This window comes from Hyaloscypha bicolor, assembly GCF_002865645.1.
Source record: "Hyaloscypha bicolor E unplaced genomic scaffold K444scaffold_118, whole genome shotgun sequence".
Taxonomy (NCBI): Eukaryota; Fungi; Ascomycota; class Leotiomycetes; order Helotiales; family Hyaloscyphaceae; genus Hyaloscypha; species Hyaloscypha bicolor.
In genome coordinates, this window is record NW_020194620.1 from 1,583,509 (window position 1) to 1,600,985 (window position 17,477).

Genomic DNA, 17,477 nt, shown 5'->3' on the forward strand with positions numbered 1-17,477 from the left:
CACTTGCAAACATTGGTGCGCATCACCAAGTGACATGCCAGATTAACAATCAACACTTGACTCATTCGGCATCTAACTGCCTCAATTGATGCTGTCACGCCTATCACGAACCTCTCTCGCCCCTCGAGGTCATTCAATCAGACAAGCCGGACCGACGACCCGGGAGATGGCGACTAGCTCTGGTCCCCTGCCCGCCTTACTGACACCCCTGGTCTCGAAGACCAGCCCAGACGTCAAGATCCCAAGAATCATTTATGGTACGGCATGGAAGAAGGACCAAAGCTCCGCGCTTGTTCACAAGGTACGGATATTCCACGATCAACATGTCTCAAGCTAATTCTCTACCAGGCTCTGAAAGCCGGATTCCGAGGGGTTGATACCGCGGCTCAGCCTCGCCACTACAATGAAGCTCTCGTCGGGGATGGGATCAGTAAATCCATATCGAGCGATGGGATCAGAAGAGAGAACCTCTACGTCAGGGCTATTCTTCTCAAGCTTTCTGAACAATGACTCCTAATATCTTCCAGATCCAAACCAAGTTCACATCCATTTCCGGGCAGGACCCTAAAAACATGCCCTATGATGCATCTCAACCCTTAGAACAACAAATCCACTCATCAATCGCCTCATCACTCAGAAACTTAACTTTCCCAGGATCAGGAGAGCCATATATTGACTGTCTAGTTCTTCACTCACCGCTGCAAACAGTAGAAGAAACTCTTCAAGCCTGGAAAGTCTTTGAGTCTTATGTTCCCTCCAAGATCCGCACCTTAGGAATCTCAAACACCACACTTGATGTTCTGCAAGCCGTGTGCAAAGAAGGGACCATCAAGCCTTCCGCGGTGCAGAACCGCTTTTATCCTGCTACTCACTGGGATGTCCCGCTTCGGGAATTTTGCAGAGAGGAAGGGATTGTGTTTCAAAGCTTTTGGACATTGACTGGAAATCCGGGGTTGATGAAGAGTAAGGTTGTGAAGGATATGGGGGAGACGTTGAAAGAGGCAGGAATAGGTGATGAGAAACCTGTGGCGTTATATTCTTTGGTTTTGGGATTGCAGGGGACGAGCGTGCTGAATGGGACTACGAATGAGGAGAGGATGGCGAGTGATTTGGCAGGGCTGCGAACTGTAGGGACAATGATTGAGGGTGTTTGGAAGGAGAAATGGGAAGAGTGGTTAGAGGAGTTCAAGGATTTGATTGGAGAGCCTTGAAGCTGTTTGCGGGTGGAGTTTTCGGATGTGGAGTTGCGGTTGGACTTGAGGGAAAGCTGCCTGCTGCGCAAGGAATTCGAATCTACGGCATCGAGGGATTGGAAAGACACGGTCTGAAAATCAATCAAAAGAAAAAGTTCCATGCATCTAGGATTCAATTGCCATCTTCAACATGGTTCCCTTGAAAGTTTGCATGACAGAACAATAAAAGCCAGGAAATTCAGCTTACGGCAACTCGCATCTCCTAATATCAAACTATGCACTTTCTGTCCCGTCGCTTACCAGATTACCGCATAAGCGAAAGACGTTGAAGCAAAGATGTTCTGGTGAGACTTCATGCGAAGTTTACTCCGGTGGGCAAAAGGAGAGGATTCATACCTCACTTGATTGGACCCACTCCTCCCAGAACAACCAAAATGGCTTGCGGGAGGCGCCACGATCAGCCTTGCCGTCTGTCCCCCAGGCTTGCCAAATCAGAGTCTAGAGCTGGAGAATAGAGTTCGCGCGGAAACGGCTCGGCTCCTTCAGCGAAGGCTATTTTTACCTACTCTTTGGTCTCCAATTTCAAGCCCAGACTTTCTTCTTCACTTTCATTGAACATGTTCTTTGCCCCCTGACAGCGTCAGCGTCATCCGGGCAAGCCACTGAGCTTAAATTGTGTGGCTGAAACAACCATCAATGCGCATTTTCGGCGTTTACGCTGTGTAAGGGCACAGCCGCACAGAAAAATCCCCTGTGCAATCTTATTGGCCAGCTCGGCCGTTTTCTGTGGAAATGGCATAACTCCTGAAGCGCCTTCTCGACGTCAGCCTTGAGATGTTCTGCTTTTCGGCCAACGAACTGCCCTGTGTTTGTTCTATCGATCCTTTCATCTCTTCTGCCGATCAAGGGCTTCCCCGGATTGGCAGAGGAAGTGCTTCCCCTTGCCGTTCGTCAAGGTCAAGCCTTACACTCAGGAGGATCATCGGCCATATCACCCATTTTTCAGGGTTTGCCAGCGCAAAAACATCAGGTGCATCGCCACCACGAGAAGAGCACTGGAGTTTCCGGGGTCATCGCCAGGACCAGTCGTCCTGGTGAGCAGATAGGCAGCCGCCTGGGGTCATGACCCCTCCTCGAAATAAGTGCATCGTGAGTTCCATTATAAGAGTATGGACCTTGCCCACCCCTATAAGCTTCTGCACCTCCAACTCCTCTCGATCAATCCCACACTCTCGTTAAGTTACGCTTACACACTCGTTTGTTCTACAAAATATACCCGGTGTAATCAAGATGCTCTTCAGCACATTCGCTATCTCGTCGGTGTTCGTTGCCTCTGCTGTCGCAGCAGCAGAGCCGGCACCATACAAGCTTGGAAAGATGAGCATGAACCAGGCCTTCGGGCTCATGAGACGACAAGCAGGATACCAACCAGGACAAACAATCTGCGGTCCAGGAGCAGACTGTGCTTCATCCTGCGGAGCAGGCTATTCCGAATGCGCTAGCTCCGATGGAGACCTCCACTGCTACAACCCGACCGTCCAGCAGACTTGCTGTCCTGACGGTACTGGAAACAGTTGCGATGTTGGATTCTTCTGTACTTCGGATGCTGAAGGAGGAACTTGGTGCTGTCCTGATGTACGTATCTCCTCAGTCTACACGGTCGCATCGTCCGAAGCTAACAACACCAGGGAATGTCCCTCGCTGCCTGCGCTGCCGCATACAGTTTGACGGGAACTCTTGTCTCCGAGACTGCATCAAACCCAGCATCCACTCCATCAAGCTATCCAGCATCGGTGACAGCTTCTGTAAGCGGATACCCAACAACCACAACGGCAGAGGAGACCTACATGACCACCACGACATCGTGCTCTTCAAGCAGCAGCAAAGCCCTCTACACGACATCATACTCATACTCGAACATCACGGTCTCGACGACGACTTCTGCTCTTCCTACTCAATTCACGGGTGGTGCTGCTCACCTTGGATTCCCAGCGTTAGCACTTGCTGCTGCTGGTGCTGTTTTGGCTCTGTAAGGGAGCATTGCGTAGGGATGAGGAATCTTGGGCGTTGGGGCAATTATGACGAGTGATATTGAAAGCGAAATCACGCTTCTTGTACACTGTAATTTTTCAATGAAAGAATGGAACCACGGGATTAACCCATTCACGTGACCAGACCTAGGAGCCCATTTTAGCGTGACAAAGAACATTTCCCCTAATCAGCATCAGCACATTCTCTATGCGCTATATACAAAGTGCTAATATTGAATGCAATTAAAAATCGGGGTTTTGGCAATATAGGGGTTAGAGGCCTCGGTACCACTGCCGTTTTATATAATACTGTTTTCGGATTTCACTGCAATTTTAGCGCAGACGAAGAGGGTCGGTTTGATAGGTGACCAACCCTCCCTAGAAGGTCCGTGCGTGATGCCTCTTTTACCGGGAGAAGTGTTGGCGACGCCCCTGAGCGTCAAGTGTCCCCCCCTTCTTCTTCTTTTTGGCTTTACCTTCCAATGTACCAACGTCTGGATCGAGATCAAAATTCTCGGCAAGACCGTCGAACAACTTCTACTCAGCTGTGACTAGTTCTCGCTACCCATTTCTGGGCACGACCGGCACGTTGTACAAGACCTCCTGGCACTCGCCGAATCCGTGAAGTTGGATCGCTCCTGATCTAAAAGTGGATGTCGAGAATGGCCGGTCGGGCGTTCCCTCAGCCTTGGAGGTCACTCCGATATTCTGGTGTTCAGCTTGAAGCCAAGGCGATCAAATCAGACACAGAGGAAGCAAGAAATGACGAAGATCTGTCACACTATCTCTCTTCGCAAGCCGTGTCCCAAGTTATCGGTCGTATTAGGAAATATCTTCTCGTGCTCGCTTGTAGCCAAACGTCGATCCATGCCGGAAAGCTGGAGCAAGCTCGGGATGAGTATCTCATATCAAGATGCATGCCGAACGGTTACCTCATCGCTGCAGAGCTCTGGTTCGGGCACGCGATTCTCTTCTGCGGTCTCGTGGTATGCAGCAAGCCGCGTCGCGTATGATAATTTCTGTTGGTACTGTAGTCTCCTCGTGAAGAAGCCCATTTCCCCAGAAAATCGGACCGACACGACGGTAGATCTTGAGAAACTTCCGAGATCTCCAACAAGGATCTTGTGTTGCGCCGGGCAGATCTGTTCCGCTGGGTTGTAGTCAACCCCTGGCTGTGGCATACACTATCCCTGCTCAGCGTACCATCCTTTCCAAGTTTTTGTACATCAAATTTGGGGGTTACTGTCTTCGTTAGAAACTCGATGGCAAAACGGCGATCTCGTCGACAAATTTCCCGGAGAGGAGACAGGGTTGGAAATACCCCAAGTTCAAAGACTCCTTGTGGTTTGTGGTATTTATATCTTGTCTTGGATAAACATTGCCAAATCATAATCAAGTGATGATGAAATAGTTAACTTGTGCGAAGGCTTGAGTCCAGATTCTTTCAATGAAGTTCGGGTCGTTTCTCTGGTTGTCCAGTCTCTTACAGAAGCGCTCTTTCTTAATTTGGCTTATAAGGCAAGCGGCCCGCTCAAGGACACTTTCTTAGTCTAGCTCACAACGGCCTTCATCTCAATCCCCGATCATGGCAGCTCTTCTCGGTTTGCTCGGCCTCGGGGAGCTTTTCTCTACACCTCCACCGCAGCCATCAATGGCGGCCTGCTCAGCGCTCGCGGCAAATTGCCCCAGCTTCACTTTGACATACCCCTCAGGGACAGCCAACGCCAATTACCAATATGCAACTAACCATTACTGGTCCAATACCAACATAGACGGAACTCCAGCCTGTGTCGTGTTTCCAACCGGCGCTGAAGATGTGTCTGAAATCATTCGAATCCTTTTGCATTATCCTAGTGTTCCTTTCGCCGTCAAAAGTGGTGGACACAATGCCAATGCTGGGTTCTCGAGTGTGGATGGAGGCGTCTTGATCTCATTTCAAAACTCGTATGACACCGTTTTGTCTGCTGATAAGAAGACTGCCGTGGTTGGTCCAGGCGCGCGATGGATGGATACAGTTGGAGCTTTGGAGCCGTACGGGTTGACTGTTGTTGGAGGACGTCTTGGTATGTTTCAATTCCAATATTGGAAGAAAATCAAATACTGATAATCCCAGGTGATGTTGGCGTTGGAGGGTTGCTCTTGGGTTGCGGGCTCAGCTTTCTGAGTGCACAATACGGTCTACCATGCGACAACAGTAAGCATTGAGCTACGAGAAACTAGGAAGATACTGATCAAAGGCGAAGTCGTCAACTACGAAGTTGTACTCTCAGACTCCTCGATCGTCAACGCTAATGCAACAAGCCACACTGATTTGTTCGGGGCTTTGAAAGGGGGCGGAAACCAATTTGGTGAGACTCATTACTGAAGTATACATTCTTGGCCTAAAGTTTTCAGGTATTGTCACAAAGTACACTCTAAAGACTTACCCTATCGGCAAGGTAGTTTATCGGCCCGGTCATCTAAGCTGTGATATTCGCTGACTCTCCCAGGTCTGGGGTGGATATATCACATACCGGACAGACTATGCGAGTCAGATATTGAGCGCAACTCAAGACTTCATTGAAAACTGCCAGGATCCTCGCGCAGCCATGTTCACAACTGTATCACTGCTTCTCACGGGTCTCGATGAGTTTTTTGCCGTATTCCTCTTCTACGATGGGTCGAGCCTGCCAAGGGGGATGTTTGACAAGTTCTTGAATATTCCTCACATACTAAACCAATTGAAGATGCAGTCATACACCGCCTTGGTGTGATTCCAATTGTATTTCTTCCTATTAACCCCTGCTGACGAAGACAGCTTACGGCCAATGCAAACTTTGGCAGTATTTACGGCTACCGATATCTTCTTCGAGTATGGATGCCAACTTGAAAGCCTTCCAGTTCATGCTGACTTCTTAGGGAGCCACGATTCCCAGTCTTGCCGGTAGCAACGGAACTGATCTGGTTAATGCAAATTTTAACGACTTCTTCAAATACGTCACAACTCGAAAATCCCTCATATCGCTGGTCACACAACTCGATTTCGTCTGGACGCTGATCTACCAACCTATGCCAACCATGATCCCAGCCGCCTCGGCAAGAATAAACCCTTCTGGCAACCTCCTCGGTCTCTCACCCAACGCTGGAGATCATATGTGGATGGCATGTACCGTAGCTTGGAAAACAAGTCTTGGGGACTCTGACGCTCGCAACGATGCTGTCAACATCATGAATCAAATTTCAACTTATGCTCAGAATGCGTATCCGGATGTTTCAGCATCCAAGTACCAAGCTGGACACTTCGCGCCTGAAGGGTATAATATGATCTTCATGAATGATGCCATGGCAGACCAGTCAGTATTGGGAAGTTACGGTGATGCTACATATCAGAGACTGAAGAACATTCAGAGGGCATACGACAGGATGGGAGTGTTTCCTCAAAGAACTAATGGATTCAAGCTTACTTGAACGTTGGCTGGACATCAGAGGAACGTCAAAATTGCCATTTGCTGTATTCTCTGCTGGATTAGGTTCTGGAGCTACTGCAGATTGATTTTGCATCCGTGGGATGTTTGGAGGTTTAGGCAAGAGGTAAAACTAACCGTTTGGGGACTATATGGGCGTTGTTCTAAACTTTCATGACTTAAATAATAAATAATAAATAATATTTAATAATTAGTGTTCTGAGCCTCTCTTGAGTCTAAGCCCACCTATCTTCGAGGCTCTTACAAGAAGCGATTGGCGGCAGAGAATCCAGAAAGCCGCTTTGTAGAAACAAATTGTAAACGAATTCTGGATCTTATATTGTTGATTCTCAAATACGGGGAGAAGGCGGGGCCAAGTCTCCAATTTTATTTTAGTTTGGAATTACAGGGTTGTAACAGTTTGTGAATCTCAGTCAGCCTTCCCTCGCCTTCGCCTTCCCACAACGAATCTCGTCCTTGCTCGCTTACTCCTTCCCTCAAAGGATAAAAGGGGAAGAACAAAAAAGTGCAAAAAAAGTAGTTTGTTTACAGTTCTCGCCTCCACTGGTTGTCAATTCTTAATCAAGGAACTTTTAGTCAACTTACTTTAGTGAAATGTTGTGTTTAAGTTGCGGGGTAGAAAGGGAACTCGGCGAAGGCGGCAGATTGGGGGGATGCCTCCCACAACAAGCAGAACTCGTTGTATTAGGTAGGGCTACGCCTCTCTGGGCCTTGTTGATACGATTGCTGTGTGATTGGGAAGCACATTAGGAGGCTGCAACCATGGAGGGTGCAGTGAATGTGGGTTTACGTCCGATCGGGGTGTGGTTTGGTTCTTCACACTCTGCAGTCTGTATATTTAAGTTTCTGGATTCGTTAGTTGAGGCGATCTTAGACTGTGAATTTGACAAAGGAAAGACATGAAGGTGACGTCCAGACCGGACGAGAACTGCTTTTTTTAGACGAAAAGGAGCTTATTTTGACTTATAACGAAGGGAGCTTTTGTTTCGGAGTCAAAGGTTTTTCCAGTTCCGGGTCTAGCGATCAGTTAAGGGGAGGTGATGGTGACGGTTCACCTTTTTTGTACCTTAACCACGGTTAAGCTAATGTTAGTTGTTTGAATATGTGAGTTGTGGACGACTCGAGACAACCTTAAGAACGCAGACATTTGGTAAATCAATACATTTTAATTAGTTATATGACGAAGGACATGAAGCACATCCACTTCAGCTGGGTGGCCATGAGCAAAACTGGTTCAGCATGGTACAGGATAACGTTGGTACAGTACAATGATCCGGAGGCGTGTAATCAGGGAAGATGCCTGCCTTAGCGAGGCCTGGATGATCCAAATTCGAGTAAACCAAGGCCTTGCATGGAAAAGTGAGCGGCAAGCTTCCTATTTATAAGCATTTTCGTCACCACCAGACTCATTCATTACGCCCCCCAACTCGGCAATGAAATCCAAAGCTTCCGGTGGCCGAAATCGTATCGAGATATTGAAGGGCTAAGGCAGGGCTAGAGGTCACTGAGACGGCTATCCCACCGATGGATATCGTCTTTCGATCACCGAGGTAGCCTTATACGTAGGAAAAAGCCTCGTAGTCTGGAAAGCGGTCTAGGGACACTTGGATTAATTCACACTGTATAATCTCATCACCGATGCCCGGGAGTAGCTTGATGAGTCTGGCTTCTGAAGCAAGGCCGTCGGGCGGGGAACATGTCACTTTATTGTACGAACCGCCAATCCTAGCCACCAGAGAAATCTGAACAGGCCATCAACAATCTATCTTTGGAATGTATTTCAAATGATTTTGACCGCCGAGCAAAATCAAGAATGGGCAATTGGAAGATGGAAGCAGGGCAGCGGCTATGAGCGAGATACCATGTTGCAGATGTTGAAAGCCCAAGCTTGAGGCTCTTTGCTGCTTTGCATATTTGAGAAGCAACGCATTAAAACCCTAGTTTGGGCCATGTATCTTATTTGAGCAAAGACGTGCGGGATATTCTTTATGCAGAAGCGCAGCAGTAAGTCCAATAATATCATTGTACCGAATCATTCAAGGCACACGAGGTTTTGTAACCTTAAACACCACACCTCACACTTCTACAAATATCTACGACAAGATTATTTATGAATCTGGAAGTTGACCGTATGCCAGCTTATGCCACAACCTGTCCAGTACGTAGTTATTGAGCCCACTTGGTATGTGTACGGGGAGTTCTACAGCTTTGCATAATAGTGATATTACACCGAACACAGCGACTCCCAGGAAGACGTGCCTTGACTTTATTGCAAGCTCTATCGAGAGAGAAAACACCAATAACAGATAAACAACGTCCGAAAGTTCTATATTTGTCTATGAGAAATGAAACCAAGAACCTCAAGGTATGACCTTGGGCACAATCCACCAATCATGATATCCCTTCCCGGCCGCAGGTATCTCAACTTTCGCCTTGACTTTACCATCTTTCCCTGCTGCTTCAACAAGTTTCTTCACCGTGGAGATGGTAATGCTAGTGAAGATACATGCTTTCAAGCAATCCTTGATGTTCTTCAACCAGCTGTCATGAGAACCCTGGCAATATGCATCTTTCGCATTCAGCTTACTGAGGATCTCGAATCCCTTCTTCGCTCCCATCACTGATTCGGCAGCAAAATTGATGATATCAATCGTCGATTCATTTGGCTGTGTGATCAATTGAGTCAAATCGTCGAATTGTATCAGCTCTGGTAGGCCAATGGTAGAGAACGGCTTCATTCGTACTTCATACCGCATGCTATCATCGCTGTACGGTCGAGATGGTGAGGGGATCAGAGAGAGCCTGTTTAGAACTGTATATAAACAGGAAAGAGCGTCCGCAAAGCCGTATGTCGCAGCAGCTTCCATGGTGGAAAAATTGACGAAGGAGAAAGCATTGGCATATTCTACCTGCTTTTGCCCTGCTGTTTCAGGATTTCGGCGAAAGGAAGCATAGCTTCGCATGATGAAGCCTCTCATTCGTTCAAGGTGGCGGCTTCTCGTCTTTGCCAGGTATTGAAGATACCAATACATTCCTACCAGCTCATCCGGCTGATACGTGTCAAGCTCGAATCCAAGCTGCACAATCCATTCCATTTGCCGTAGTTTGTAGAAGTAAGCCCAAGAAGATAATGGGAAGGAATAGATAGGATCATTCGAGATTTCAGGATCGACGGTTGGTTCTTCTTCTGTGAATTCTCGCAACTCTTGATCAAGCTCTTCAGCGTCGAGCTGCAAATTGTCCCAATCTGCGATGGTATGGCACAATGTACGACGTATCCTACACCGATTCTGGCAAATGGTACGTAGAATATCTAAATATGAGCCCGCTGCACGAGACCGGAATATCTCCATTCGGGCTGCCATATTGTGTCGTGGGTCATGCGGTACCTCAATGTCGTCATTTCCTCTGTCGAGAAGCTTATGAGCTGGCAGAACGGTTGCTGCCAAGTCGTCATCCAGTACTTGCCGAATGGACATGGTGCCGAGGATTACCATGTCACAGAACAAGTAGTGTTGCAATAAGGTGCGGGCATAGACTGACGGCTGGGGCTTTCGAGTCTGAAACAAGATCACAAACGTCTGATGTTTTTGTTAGCTGCGAAAAAAATATAAAACGGCACACATACCATAAGGCTATGACTCTCGTAATATTTGAGCACTTCAACTACCACTGAAGCATCTCGGCAAAGTCTCTCTAAGTGTTCAAAAGCCGCACCTTGGCTGACTTGAACAATTGGCCGTGGCGGCACCGTACTGGCTAATTTCCGCTGTATTTTGGTACTGAAAGACGCTGGTACTGCTTTTCCAAGGTGGGTTGAAGATTTAATATCTGGCAAAGCTGCTAGAAGATCTGTCCACAAATCTTTGATATTTGTGGGCATCCTTGCATCTGCCATTTCGACTACTTTAAGAAATTGAGCTCTGAATCGAAGTCGGCACCCTAAGGCTATCCTTAGATTAGGTCCCATTTCCTGTGATGAAGAAAGCAGCTCCGCTGTTTCATCGAGGAGTTTCAATATAGACTCATGGTCAATATTTTCCAGTAAACTTCTGTTGAATGTATGCGTAACGAAGTCTTCTTCCTATCTTAGGATGAGTGCCTGATTATGTGGAGGAATGTGAGAAATGATCATACCTCGTAGTAGTGTTCTGCTTTGACTCGGTTGTTGATATATGAACATGTTCTGATGAGGCCAAGGCAGTATGCTCTTAAGATCTGGAGGGTCAGAGGCTCATTCGATGAGCAACTCTCACTCCTATCAAAGTAGGTCTGATCCAGATTGAGGGGACATGGTGACAAAAGTCTGTCGATGTAAAGGCTGGTGAAGATAGTTTGTGAGAGAGGGTGGCCCATATGCCAGGCCATCTGTGAAATTAGTTTGTGTTACGAGTACACCAGATAAAGTCATACCTCATGGCATAGAAGCTGATCGATAATCCCAATGATTTCTTCAGGAAGTAAGGCTTCACTGAAATCGTACTCATCTTCCATGGTTTCACCTGATTCTAGGTATCCACTATCCATCTTGCGGTCCATGATCTGAAACTGTTAGCCATTTCCTTTGAATGTAGGCCTCTGGTATTACCTCCAAAGCACCCACGGACTCAAATAGAGTAAAATATGAGTCTTTAATCAGCTGGCCCATATCCAGCTCTGGAGGTGGTCAGCACGTGATCCACAGAAAAAGCTGCCGCAAACGTACGCTGGGCAGCGTTGGTGAACTGCTCTGTGATATCCATAGCTATGACCCCTCGACTCTTCAACTTGGGCGGCGGAGGAGGTTCGGAATCATATGCCGCGAAGGGGGCCGGGTTCCTTGGGCCATCATCGAGAACAAGGTTGGCAACGTCTGTCAAAATATTTAGCATGCGTCTACGAGGCGGGCGACGGCAAACACGCCTTGAGATATTGAGTTCAGAGCCTCACCGCCCATTCTGATAGAGGCGTCGGTTCCTTCCTTTTCCAGAAGTTGGTCCCTAAAGAATCTTGTTGCGCGGTGAAGGAGTCGATGTCCTGTCTCCAAAGGCCCAGATCTGGAAGGACTCGCTTCGAAATGACCACCAATGTTAGGGGGTCACATAACAAACGGAGTTTGATATTTTACGGAATTATGAATTGGCCTTGCAAAACCTCTCTGGACACTTTCTAGGTGAGGCCGGATTCCACCAGGAAACTTTACTTCTAGAGTAGGATTTCAGGCCGAAGTTTACGTCTAAGGATGGCATTCTGGCCATGTGTTGAAGCATCAGCCCGCGCAGTAGGCATCCACCTAAAGATCCTTCTGCTGGGATTCTAGCCCTTTTAGCCCCTTTAAATTTCAAACAGGAGTACGCATAGTCTTCGGTATCATACTCCAGCAACTCCGTCCGGCCGGAACTTGATTCTTTGGAGCAAGTGTGAGCATATGTATCGCTCCTCACTTCTCATATCACATCGAAACAAGGCACAGGGGATGCTAGTCGAACGATTTTCGAATTGATGAGCCCCCTAGGCATCAAATGATACAATGTACAATCCCTTTCTACTGCTCATCCCGCAAAGCTCTCCCACCCGCCTCTCTTCCATCCCTCAACGTCTCTATACACCTACGATGACTGCGTGCTAGCTTCTGCCATCGACGCAGCGTTTGCATCCGCAACACTCTTGTTATCGCCTTGCTTTCCGTTCTATAACAATGGCACCGTCAGTAAAAGTTCATCAAAGGCAGCCCCATCGACTGAGAGCACACTCACATTCCACTTGGCGAATCTCAGTTCCATCTCCCCTCTTCTCTCAGCTGCCAATCGCTTGTCATCCTTCAAGCTTCGTCGAACGACTCGTGCTGCGACCGAGAGGTACTTGTTGTAGCTGTTCGAAAGCTTCGTTAGCTCCTGCTCTTGAGTCGGCCCAGCGGCTCAATTGCGACGCCGGAAGAGTCAAGAATGGATTAGAACATACGTGAGACCTGACGCTTTCCACGCGAATGTCATTGTGTATGATGGGAGGTTGTGAAAATAGGCGTAGCGTTCCTTTCTGTTTTGTGGCTGTTGAGCTTGGTTTTCATTCTCGGGAAGCCGCGAAAATGGCGATTTGAAGCGCTCACGTGATCCAAATCGTCCAATGCGGCTGGAGTCACCTTGAGTTTACCTACTTTCCTACGGATATCCTTGGTTCCGATGGGATTATTACTGGCGTCCACTCTTGCAGGGTGAGACAATCTAAGCAGTGAAAATTTCTCATATATCTACACAATACACTCTAAGAGCTGTTGATACAACCCATGCTCCGCCAAATCCACCCATCTATATCTTGAGACCCAATTCTTCCGCATATGGAAGCACATACAGATCTCCAACAGCCGAAACAGTCGCCTTGCCTTCTAACAAAGCCTTTGCTGCCTGTGAGATTGTTAGCAATCTGCAATCTGAGGAAAGCTATCATCTAGAAGCTGGAAACCTACCGATTTCAACTTGTCAGCACTCACACCCTCGATACTCTTGCCAATCTGATCAATTTGGAAAGCCTTGCCACCGTGGACAAGACCAGTTCCAGTCGCAACAAGACCTGCCTCGATATTCTGACCCTCCTCTAGTGCATTGTACTTCGCAGAAGCGACAGCCTTTATGAAATCCTCCTTACTGATCGAACCGTCCGAGATACTCCGGAGAGCCTTAACGGCTTCAGCAGAGGCATTCCGGATGGCGGAAGCAGAACCGCTGAATTGAATGCTCAAAAGACCGGCGTCAGAGTAAGTAAATTGAGTTGTGGCAGCGCTGGCTCCGGGGAAAGATGAAGCGGCCTTGGAGAGAAGTGAGAAGCCAGGTGACCATTTAATGCTAGATTTACCGCCGAGTAGAGCTGCGAGAACGGCAATTTCGGGCTTGTATGAGCCTCCTGCGGTGAAAGAGCTTGAACCTGGGAAAGCAATGACCAAAGAGTTACCACCATCGTGAGCAATACGTTCCTCTCCTCCGTGGTATTTTGTTGCTTCACTTGACAAAGTGCTGGCGGACGAGCTTGGGACTTCAGTAAAGAATTCGCCGACCCATTTGGCCAGCTCGGCTTGACTAGCACCGTTGGCAACGACGGCAATGTTTGGCTTGGCATAAGCGCTACTGGCGAATTGAGCGATTGACGATTCATTGAGATACCTCGTCAGGGGGGTCGATGAGGATGGATAAAGAGACGTTCCGAGACCTCTGTGGAATGCAACTCCATGAGCTGAGTTGATAGCAAGCTCAGATACGTTCCCAAGCAGCTTCTTTTGGCCGATCTTGATGATAGGTTCAACCTCCTCATGGTACTCGTGAGCTACACAGTTTCATTAGCACCTAACTCCAGAATCTCCAACGACAATTCCTCGGCTTACCGGTATACTTCGTTTGAGTGATGACTTCGCCTAAAAGTTCCGTGAAGTATGGCAGGTCTTCTCTCAGGAATTTGGCCTCGATGACAAGCGCTTCTCGGGTGTGATATGAAGTCAATTGACCTCCAAGGAGTTCAGATTCTCTCGTGATCCGAAGGGCTGATCGTTTGTTGGTGTTCTGAGATCAGGAAGTCAGAATAGGTGCAAGGCCTTTAAGCCGGAATATTCGAACATATACACACCTTGAACGCGAATTGCTCGAGACCCGAGATCAATCCTGGCGCCGATTGATATCGCGTTCCGGCTTTTGCAACGACTGCAAGCTTCGTAGTTGGTCCTGCAACATCTCTGCTGGCTACCTTGACGCCGCCGACATCCGCGGTGTCGTACGAGAAGCTGGTTGAGCCAGAGACAGCAGCGGCAAGGCTACGACGGTTAGCTGGCTTGACGCAGCATTGCCTGCGAAGGGCAAGCTGCGCGTTGCCACCAATCGCCGACCGGGAGATCATTGTTCAAGGGAGATTGGTGAGTGTGGAATCACAATGGGCTTGCTGGCTATTGTGAGGTCGTTGCCGGAAGCTCTGAAGATTTCGGTACAGGGTACTAGCGCCGAATTTAGCGACACTGTGACTGACTTTTTGGTGGGGGACTGTTCTTTCTCGTTCCCCACCAGCGAAAAATATCCTCAGAGCAACTCCACGATATTGCACGCCAGAATCGTCAATGAAGCACCGGTAGTATCTGTGGAAGCTCTAGAGATCTTGACATAGTCTCTAGCAGCAAAAAAATGTCTCAGGTGAGTTCGCACGGTTGCAGCAGATCGATCTGTTCTGCGATTACCGCTTCTTCAGCTCGAGCAAGAACTGACTCAGAACCAGTCGAAGCATGCCGTAGAGCTTTGCGCTCTGCTCGTCGACGAGACATATGGCGAGCTAACCTCCGTATGTGTGCCATTCAGCAAAGTTGAAAATATTTTCAGCATCAGCTTTCCATGCTTGACCGGGCTGGGTAAATCATTTTGATTTGATCAAGTCTGACGATGCATATAGCGGATATTCACAATACTTCTTCGACGAGGACGATTAACTATACCACTCCTATCGAAGCATACCCGTCTAAGCCCTCACAAAATCCGACATGGCCTTGCCGTGCTTGTCCAAGAAAATCTGGTTTACCACTGCTTCGATGAAGATACGAATACTACCCACTACGAAGCAAATCCCGAGGCAGCATATATGTTGGTTCGATCTGGGAAAATTGTGGAAATTGCACGAAGCAGGTATGGGGACCTTGCTGCAGAGATTGTGGGAAATTTGTTTCTTTCAGGTCACAGCACGGTGAAAGAGCTGGTAAGCTGGTACGTAGCCAGGCTGGCAGAGGCCGAGGCCAAGAGGAAACGAGAGGAGCGTCTCGCAAATGGGCTCAATGGTCAGAGCAAGGCTCCTGCTCTAGTCCAGGCTCCAGCTCACCCTTTTCCAACTGGGCAAATGCACGGAATGTTGACCGAGTTGTTGGAAAGTGGTTTAATTCAGCCTCTTTCTGGAGACATGTTTCTCAGTCCTACGGATACCTACGACAAGATTGCGAAAGAAACTCTTAAGGAAGAATATGGGGGAAATATAAAAGGTACCAAGCAGAAAGAGGAGCTGAAGGAGAAAATACGAGAGCGTTTATACGCTCTGAGGTCCGAACGGGAGTGGAAGTCGAAAGGAAAGAAAAGAGCTCTGAACGGGAATCATGCCAATGGAGTGAACGGCGCTAGTAAGCGAAGAAGACTTTCCAATGGAGCTGTCAATGGTGATCATTACTTTGAGGATGATGGCACAAAACTTGACGTGGGTTTCCCGAGAGCCTCGGAGTAGGACACAGTCGAATGCTAATCTTACATGAAGCCGAATATGCTCGTACGCGTTAATTATGAGAAATGCACAGTCGTTTTGCGGAACAGTCGGTTAGCGGCTCTTGCAAGTAGCCGGATAGGCTCCACAACTGCACAGGTTTATGAAGCAGGTCTCCGGCTCATAGAGAAGAGTATTCCCCGTTGTCGCTTAGACCTAAGGATCGACGACATCAAAGATCTTCCTGACGGATCCACGTTCACCACGATGGAGCTCACGGCTACTCTGAGTAAGTCTGTCAAGACTGGGACAGGCATTGGAACGGTGTCGAGCGACAAAATCGACACCCGAAAACTTGAAAAGGCACGCAAGTCCAGAAAGCGGAGCGATGAGGCTGAGGCTGAGGGCGAAGCTAGTGAAGATGAGGATGTATCAATGGAAGACATACCCATTGCCAACGGGAATGGAAACATTTCTGAGGCTGACCCAGACTCCGATAGTCATGGAGATGATCCTTTTGACGACGAGGATACCAGGACGAAGTCTTCAAGGCGTGCAAAAGTAACTTTCCAGGACCAGCTACCGAAACCCGAGGCAGCTGAAAATCGCGAAAACCGGATGCTGCAGGTTAAGAATCACCTCCTGCTTTTGGCTGGAGATGACTGTGACTTTCTCCGCAAATGTGGAAGTCGGGGGCTCGGAGAATGGACTGTCGACTTTGAAGGCATGACCCAGTATTTGCAGGAAGTTGAAATGGACACGATGCTCTTGGAAAACTTTGGGAAAGTAGGCCACCGCCTAGCACGAATGATGAGAAAGCTGGGGAAGCTCGACGAGAAGCAATTGCCTAACCTAGCATTGGTGAAGCAAAAAGATGCCAGGACCAAACTGGCTGAGATGCAAATGGCGGGTGTGGTCGATATTCAAGAGGTACCGAGAGACAGCGGCCGCACGACTGGCCGCACGATCTTCCTCTGGTATTTCGATGTGGAGCGGGTATCGACGATACTGTTGGATAGCATCTACAAGAACATGTCCAGATGTTTCCAACGCCTTGATATCGAGAGACGACGTGTTCAGGACGTCCTTGCGTTGACTGAGCGAACCGATCTCTTAGACGAGCAGCCAGAGAAGTACATGGACCAAGAGCAATTGAATACGCTGCATGAGATTGAGGACAAAGAAGAGAGTCTTTTGGGGCACATAGGCAGACTCGATGAATTGGTTGCCATCTTCCGCGATTACTAGAGAGCGTTCGCATTGGGTGGTTGGACGGAAGAGAATATTACGGTTGTGAGCATTTTTTGCACAGGGACGGCGTCATTTTGCTGCATATGGGTGGCGTTCAGTCACGGCAATGAAAGTCCAGGACTATGTTGATACCACCACAGGTTTGCTTGATCGCTCTACGGAGTGATGAAATAGGCAAATACATATTCGACTCGTATGATTCATTGCTTCATTATCGCGAACAATTCGTATTCATTCTGAGCTTTATCCTTTCTGCGGAATTGTGACTGCGTCTGCCATCAGAGCAATGAGAAGTGCCAACCCAGCTTGCGCAACTGAACCAAAGAAGGAAACAGAGCACTCCACATCGTAGA

General features: G+C 48.2%; 8 protein-coding genes across 8 annotated transcripts; 5 read left to right on the forward strand and 3 right to left on the reverse strand.

Moving 5' to 3' along the window:
* Positions 1–3: 3 nt before the first annotated feature.
* On the forward strand, positions 4–1,357 carry K444DRAFT_616320 (Aldo/keto reductase). The gene is made up of 3 exons (XM_024880905.1): positions 4–301; positions 349–474; positions 528–1,357. Exons 1-3 carry the CDS (start codon positions 167–169, stop codon positions 1,209–1,211), a joined length of 945 nt encoding a protein of 314 aa, XP_024733390.1. The 5' UTR covers positions 4–166; the 3' UTR covers positions 1,212–1,357.
* A 689-nt stretch (positions 1,358–2,046) lies between these two features.
* K444DRAFT_666089 (uncharacterized protein) lies at positions 2,047–3,365 on the forward strand. The gene is made up of 2 exons (XM_024887157.1): positions 2,047–2,828; positions 2,882–3,365. Exons 1-2 carry the CDS (start codon positions 2,484–2,486, stop codon positions 3,224–3,226), a joined length of 690 nt encoding a protein of 229 aa, XP_024733391.1. The 5' UTR covers positions 2,047–2,483; the 3' UTR covers positions 3,227–3,365.
* A 310-nt stretch (positions 3,366–3,675) lies between these two features.
* On the forward strand, positions 3,676–4,689 carry K444DRAFT_694007 (uncharacterized protein). The gene is made up of 3 exons (XM_024887851.1): positions 3,676–4,209; positions 4,258–4,306; positions 4,422–4,689. The coding sequence occupies exons 1-3, from the start codon at positions 3,877–3,879 to the stop codon at positions 4,613–4,615; spliced, it is 576 nt and encodes a 191-aa protein (XP_024733392.1). The 5' UTR covers positions 3,676–3,876; the 3' UTR covers positions 4,616–4,689.
* Positions 4,690–4,865: 176 nt separating this feature from the next.
* K444DRAFT_567128 (FAD-binding domain-containing protein) lies at positions 4,866–6,813 on the forward strand. The gene is made up of 7 exons (XM_024877156.1): positions 4,866–5,286; positions 5,337–5,417; positions 5,467–5,571; positions 5,618–5,664; positions 5,713–5,970; positions 6,021–6,074; positions 6,122–6,813. Exons 1-7 carry the CDS (start codon positions 4,875–4,877, stop codon positions 6,668–6,670), a joined length of 1,506 nt encoding a protein of 501 aa, XP_024733393.1. The 5' UTR covers positions 4,866–4,874; the 3' UTR covers positions 6,671–6,813.
* A 2,047-nt stretch (positions 6,814–8,860) lies between these two features.
* On the reverse strand, positions 8,861–11,726 carry K444DRAFT_567130 (amino-acid N-acetyltransferas-like protein subunit Mak10). The gene is made up of 7 exons (XM_024877157.1): positions 11,590–11,726; positions 11,393–11,539; positions 11,276–11,343; positions 11,101–11,229; positions 10,825–11,055; positions 10,316–10,771; positions 8,861–10,268 (listed from the first exon to the last, which is right to left on the reverse strand). The coding sequence occupies exons 1-7, from the start codon at positions 11,621–11,623 to the stop codon at positions 9,048–9,050; spliced, it is 2,286 nt and encodes a 761-aa protein (XP_024733394.1). The 5' UTR covers positions 11,624–11,726; the 3' UTR covers positions 8,861–9,047.
* A 230-nt stretch (positions 11,727–11,956) lies between these two features.
* K444DRAFT_595034 (uncharacterized protein) lies at positions 11,957–12,690 on the reverse strand. Its single transcript, XM_024878380.1, has 3 exons — positions 12,628–12,690; positions 12,423–12,537; positions 11,957–12,356 (listed from the first exon to the last, which is right to left on the reverse strand). The coding sequence occupies exons 1-3, from the start codon at positions 12,657–12,659 to the stop codon at positions 12,276–12,278; spliced, it is 228 nt and encodes a 75-aa protein (XP_024733395.1). The 5' UTR covers positions 12,660–12,690; the 3' UTR covers positions 11,957–12,275.
* A 281-nt stretch (positions 12,691–12,971) lies between these two features.
* Positions 12,972–14,544, reverse strand: K444DRAFT_535857 (putative cytochrome b-c1 complex subunit 2; the record flags this gene model as incomplete). Its single annotated transcript, XM_024875324.1, has 4 exons — positions 12,972–13,063; positions 13,126–13,980; positions 14,039–14,213; positions 14,278–14,544. The coding sequence occupies 4 exons, from the start codon at positions 14,542–14,544 to the stop codon at positions 12,972–12,974; spliced, it is 1,389 nt and encodes a 462-aa protein (XP_024733396.1).
* Positions 14,545–14,665: 121 nt separating this feature from the next.
* Positions 14,666–17,443, forward strand: K444DRAFT_65730 (DNA directed RNA polymeras-like protein III subunit Rpc82). The gene is made up of 4 exons (XM_024886148.1): positions 14,666–14,831; positions 14,914–14,976; positions 15,085–15,870; positions 15,928–17,443. The coding sequence occupies exons 1-4, from the start codon at positions 14,823–14,825 to the stop codon at positions 17,119–17,121; spliced, it is 2,052 nt and encodes a 683-aa protein (XP_024733397.1). The 5' UTR covers positions 14,666–14,822; the 3' UTR covers positions 17,122–17,443.
* Positions 17,444–17,477: the final 34 nt, after the last annotated feature.